A 6,009-nucleotide genomic window follows, 5' to 3' on the forward strand; every position below is an offset into this window, starting at 1 on the left:
TTATTATTATTATTATTATTATTAAGTCAATACTAATGAGCTATTGTGAAAGAAAGAACTTGTAACAACTTGCAGGCTTTTTCTTCTCTTTTTTTAAGTAGAGAAATCAAAAGTCAGTCTACTTTCCCCTGTAAATACACCCCACTGTGTTCAGTAAGGCATAAGCTTAAACTAATAATCCAAACCCAAACCTTGCGAGCGTCCTTGACCGTGACAGTGTCAGCGACACACGTGAGGCCGGGTCCACAGGCGGGAATCTGGCAGTCCAGTTCATCGTCCCCCAGTGGGCAGTCCATGACGTTATCACACAGCTTGACCGGATGAAGGAAGAGTGAGGTTTCTGCTCCCGCAGACCGGCACTGGTAGTTACCGTTGGCTGTTTCAGATGCCAGAGAAAGGTGGTTGGTTTTAGCAAAGATAGTACATACCAAGATGGGCCACTTCTCTCTTTCAGCCAATTAAAAAAGTGTCCTCAAAATTTGGTGGCGCCCTCTTCACAAAAGCGCACTCTTTGCGAACAGAGTTACCCTACTTGAGTTTTTTAAAATCAAAGTGAAACTAGCAAGTTTTGGGATAAATTTCATCCGGAGGAAAGGGTGATGGTTTTCTTCATTTAATTTGACTTTAGAATGAAAGGCGAGAGGTCATTAAAATTTTTAAAAACTAAAACTCCGCACTGAACGTACCCGAACTGCTGATGAACAGCAGTCGATCTGCGCACGCAAGGAGGTGCTATTCCTATTCTTCTTCTGGAAAAACGAAAGAGAGCTTCAAAACAGACTGCAGCGCCATCTGAAGCAAAGAGCATACTCCCTGCGGACACTTTTTTGGCTGAGTGGCCCATCTTGTTATTTACTATCTTTGGTTTGAGTACAGAGAGGCACATCAATACAGTAACAGTAATTTTGAGTTTAAAAAACTAGACAAGATAGACACGAGACAACAAATCATTAGTTGAAATAAACTCACACCAGGATTAACCTTCACCTCATTTCCAACATTTCAACATTATCACCATTACCACCATCATCATCATTATTATTATCATCATCATCACATACCAAACAATTTCCCTTCTTCTTGTTTCGATTTTCATGAAGCATTACAATTTGTACCGTGTAAGCACATTTTTACATGGCGTAAATATATCGGCACCCCAATCAGGACAATGAACAAAAACAAAAACAAAAACAAACAAAAAATCAAAGGGATAGTTAACTCATTATGGACCCACGTTTTGGTTGTTTGACAAGGCTTGAAGTAGCGCTATTTTGGAGAACTTAATTAAGGAAAAGAAAGGGTGTGTCGTGATCACACCAACAGGTAGCCTTTTTCATGTGCTCCTACTATTTTGTGGCGTGTCCGACTGTGAAAAAAATGGTGAAATGGTTTAACGCCCCAATCAACATTGTTAGCTTATTTAAGAGGCGTGACCTCAGAGTTTAGCGTCCATCTCCAAAAGGATCTAACCAAATGGGAAATTCATGTAAAGCGTTTATCCCAAGGACACAACGTTGGACCGAGCTGAGGCTCGAACCCCCAAACCCACATTTTCACGATTATGGGTCTGGTAGCCTAACTATTTGGCTACCGATGACACCTTTTATGACTGTTATAAGTTCTAAATGAATGAGATAAATATTAAGAGAATTTTTTTTTAAGTCAGAACACAGTGTACTGTTTACAAGTTAATGTAATTTTGTAAAGCACTCAGTGCCTACATACTTTTATCGGGGTTGTGCACTGTATTAAAGCCATACATTATTATTATTATTATTAATATTATTATTATTACTTTATTTAATTGCACAGACTTTTCAGTTATGTTTTCTTTAGCCCAGACTTAAAAAGACAAGCAAAAATACACACACTAAAAAATCTGCGGATTTGCGTTTTTGATCTGTTTATGTTTCGGAATGTGCTGAATTATTGCCTTTTGTCTGCTGCAGATCAGACATCTTATGTGTTCACTTCATCCTCTAACCATCCACAGACCCACAGTCACACCTGGTGCATTAACTTCTGCCGCAGCTTAAGGAAACAAAATATTTTTACTTTAATTCCTAGCTACCGTCTGTTTAAATGCCAAAGTGTTTTAAAATGGATGTACACCCCCCCCCCCCCTCCGATCTCCCCCTCCCAACCCCACTTTCCTCTTTCAACCAATCATCGATCAAAAGACGGATACCAAAACCTTTTCTCTCTGTCACCACATGTCGTTTTTTGTGTATTCTGCAGAAATCCCCCCCCCCCCCACCCCCAAACATATCCCATTGATCAGCCATCCAATCAAAAGACAGATACCAAACCTTTCCTCTCTGTCACCACTCCATTGTCTGTGAACTCAAAAGGTAACTCATCCTCCCCCTGTGGACAGTCCTCTGCTCCATCCCCGACAAAGTGAACCGGGATACAGTAGGACATGGGGCATTTCACATAGCCATCCGGACACATTATGCGCTCTGGAAAGATAAGAGGTGAAGGAATAAAAAACAAGTGAAATAGATAAATAGGAGAGAAAAAAACAAAACAGGAAGGAGTACAGTCAAACCTATGTAAGACGGCCACCCATTGTCAAGGAGAAAAGTGGCCGTATAAGACAGGTGGCCGTCTTAGGCAGGACTGATCAAGATGAAGAAAACAAACCATTCCCATCTGGAGTCCCAATCGAAAGTAACCGCATTGTTCTTGTTTTAGTTGTTTTAGTTGTTGTTGGTTTGTATTTTGTTTGTTATTTTTATTTTGTTGCTGATTTTGCGCAAGAGTGACAATAAAACGAAATGTATCAGACGAAGGAAGATCGAGTGCCATATTAAAACAAACACACGGGTCACCACCACTCTGAGAACGAGTGACGCTTCTGTCGCAAGTTCACATTGACGTCCATTGTTACTTTGTTACAGACTGGGTAAACAGTGACCACTCAACTCACTTATGATTTGTGTATGAGTTCAGGGCAGGGCTTATGGGTTATGAGGGATCACATGTTTACCTCACCAGCAGCTGAAAATTGGCAACTATTGGTCAACAGTGGGAGGGGCCTATGCAACATGATCGGTTGGAGGGACTACTTGCAAAAACGATAGGTGATTGGATTATGACGGCTCGCCAACAACGCCAGGGGCCGGTGCACAATTTATGACAAAACGTAATGGAGTCACTAAGGTGGCCGTCTAAGACAGGTGTTATTGCTCAGTGTAATAGGGGTTGTGTGTTAAAATATGGTGGCTGTGGCTGTGTTGGACAGGTGCCCGTTTCACACAATTAAATTATATAGGAAAAACGCAAGGGGGGAAATGAAAAGTGGCCGTTTGTACAGGTGGCCGTCTTATAGAGGTGGCCGTCAGGGCAGGTTTGACTGAGGTTATCATGAAAGGATGACACAGGGGGAAAAAAAGCAAAAAGATATCTAGAAAAGAGGAGACAAACTGGAAAAAATAGAAAATAGATGAGAGAAAGAAGAGAGGGAAAAAGTAGATACCTCGAAGTAGAAGACAAAACAAAGCATAAAAGAAAGAACAGAAAAGAAAAGTTTTATATTTTTGCTGCCATGTGAATATTATGTAAATGTAGCCTGGAGAGGGATAGACACACCGCATGAAAATGAACACAACACCAGTGTCTCCCAATCCATGCAACGGACTATCACAGGTGGAGACAGTCTGCTGTAAGCTGACAAAACACCTGTTTACACTTTGCACCCAAAATTTGTATTTGCCAAATCGAAAGCCTGATCAGTTACCCTACTTGGGTGAAAAAAAAAATCAAAGTGCAACTGTGAATAGTTTTTGAAAAAATTAGAGTTCAAATTTTGGAAGCACTTTATTTTTTAATAGTTACGCTGTCCAAAAAAAACCCCACTTTCTCTCACAAACTGTTTTGAATTTTTTTTTAAAAAGGTGTTTTGTCAGCTTACAGCAGACAGCTTGAGCAGCATTCAGCAATGCAGATACCCCCTCAGGAAGGGTTAAGGGACTCAGGAATCATGATGTAAATGCCTTATATTATCGATACAATCTTGACTATTTAAAAAGGTGAACTACTTGGATCAATTGAGTTGAGGCCGGCCTAGGTTGCAGGCAAAAAGATGGGATTACTGAAGAAAATCCGCTCAGCTCGCAGGTCAAACTGCCTAATCGTTACTTCATGTTATTCACATTAATAAACAGTTATTTAATTAAAGTATTACATGTTCGTTTAATAATGACAAATGAATAAACTCATACACATATAAATACACAAATAGGTTAATACATTATTTTATTAATAATTCAACCAAAAAAATCAATAAACATGTGAATAAACGAGTTGATAAATGAATTAAGTAATCAACCACTAAACAAATGAATTAACACTGCTCACCACAGGAATATCCACTCTCTTCGGGCATATATAGGGGATTCCCCATAGTGTCCAGACACAGAACGCAGGATTTTGGGGTGGAGAAAGGGCACCAACTCCGCTGGATCGTAACGTCCTGCTCTTCTGGAAAAGAGAACACAAACGTATTCAAACGACAAATGTTTTACCACAGTATTATGTTGTCAGTAACTGTCTAGTGCCTCTTTATTCATGTTTGGACAAAAGCGTTTGAATTCATATATCAAACTTTAGCGATTTTTGTTTGCTTATGGTTTCGTCTTCCTTTTTTTAATCGGGGGGAGGGGGTGGGGGGGGGGGGGGGGGGGGCTAGGAGCAAATATTGTTAACCCATGAAGTTCATATAAATATTTGTCATTTCATTTTGATTGCCTTGATAACAGCTGCGCAGTAGGTCATAATTTTCACAATAGTATTTCTTGTTGTGGACACTATAGAAGGTTAATTGAATCGCTTCATCATAAAGAGCTATCAAAATTTGCAGTACATTTTTTTTTCTTTCGTAAAGTAGGGCCTATATATTAGGTTTTCTGCGAAGTGGGAATACCCGCACAGGTGTATGAGTGTGTAGGATAGATAGACTAGACAGAAGACAGAAGACAGATAGATAGATAGATAGATAGTAGACGAGACTAGACGAAACTAGACGAGACTAGGCAGGCAGGCAGGCAGGCAGGCAGGCATGCAGACAGACAGACAGACAGACAGACAGACAGACAGATAGGCTATAGACAAGATAGAAAGACAGATAGAATACTGGTGATAAAAATCAAATGGTACCACTTTTTGATTCTGTATTCAATATACTTTGAGTCCTTACGCTTTTGCTTTCTCGTGAGTAATACTAAGTACTCTGAAAAGGAGATCCACTGTACCAATATTGAATTTTTTTATTTATTAAAATTTATTTTTTTAATGGCATTTTGAGGCAACCACTAAGCAGGTTTTATTTCTAATCTTTGATTTTTAGGTTTAAAAAAAAATAAAGTTGAGATCTGTGTTCCTCAAAAAATGCATTAACAATGAATCATTGACACACATAAAGAGACAGAAGATTCAACTCAACATCAGAGAAATCGAGCCATCGGCGTGCTCTGCACATTTCTGCTGTTGCCAGGACTGAATACCTAAAACCATCTTTCTTACGGGCGACAGTGATCAAACATTGTTGTACGTTTTTATAAACAGAGAATTAAACTTCATTTAAAAAAACAAAAACAAAGAATAAAAATATTGCACCACATGGTCAGGCACAAAAATGCCACTTTTCTATTTTTTGAAAAAGTGCTGTAAACATTAACTCAAGCACCAAAATTTCGTTTTTATAACATGGCCTACTCTTTCCAGTACTCCCGTGAAAGGAAAAGCATAAAGACTCATAATAGGCAATTTAGTGAACGCGCTCGCGGCAGGGTGATATGGCCACCATACGTCCCGTAGATTTTTGTGACCAGCCGTGAAGCCTCGCGTTATAGTGGGTCTTAACAACTCACAGTTTTGTTTTGTTTTGTGAATCGCACTACCACATCCGATACATCTTTTTAAAAGGAAAAGAAATATCTTTGAAATGGCAGTCTTCGTGTGAAAATCGATTCCGTAGAACTGGAAATATTTGCTTCTGAAAACAAG

At 39.4% G+C, this 6,009-nt stretch overlaps 1 protein-coding gene across 1 annotated transcript in view; it reads right to left on the reverse strand.

Annotated features, from left to right (window-relative positions):
• LOC101852929 (G-protein coupled receptor GRL101-like) overlaps window positions 1-4,479 on the reverse strand; it is a 38,439-nt gene extending 33,960 nt beyond the window's left edge. The window contains exons 1-3 of the mRNA XM_035969855.1: window positions 4,363-4,479; window positions 2,310-2,462; window positions 192-376 (exon numbers count right to left, since the gene is read on the reverse strand). Coding sequence (XP_035825748.1) covers window positions 192-376; window positions 2,310-2,462; window positions 4,363-4,408 — 384 coding nt within the window. The 5' untranslated portion in view covers window positions 4,409-4,479. The remainder of the gene's footprint in view (window positions 1-191; window positions 377-2,309; window positions 2,463-4,362) is intronic.
• Between the last annotated feature and the right edge of the window lie 1,530 nt (window positions 4,480-6,009).

The sequence above is a fragment of the Aplysia californica genome, unplaced genomic scaffold (assembly GCF_000002075.1).
Source record: "Aplysia californica isolate F4 #8 unplaced genomic scaffold, AplCal3.0 scaffold00189, whole genome shotgun sequence".
Lineage (NCBI taxonomy): Eukaryota > Metazoa > Mollusca > Gastropoda > Aplysiida > Aplysiidae > Aplysia > Aplysia californica.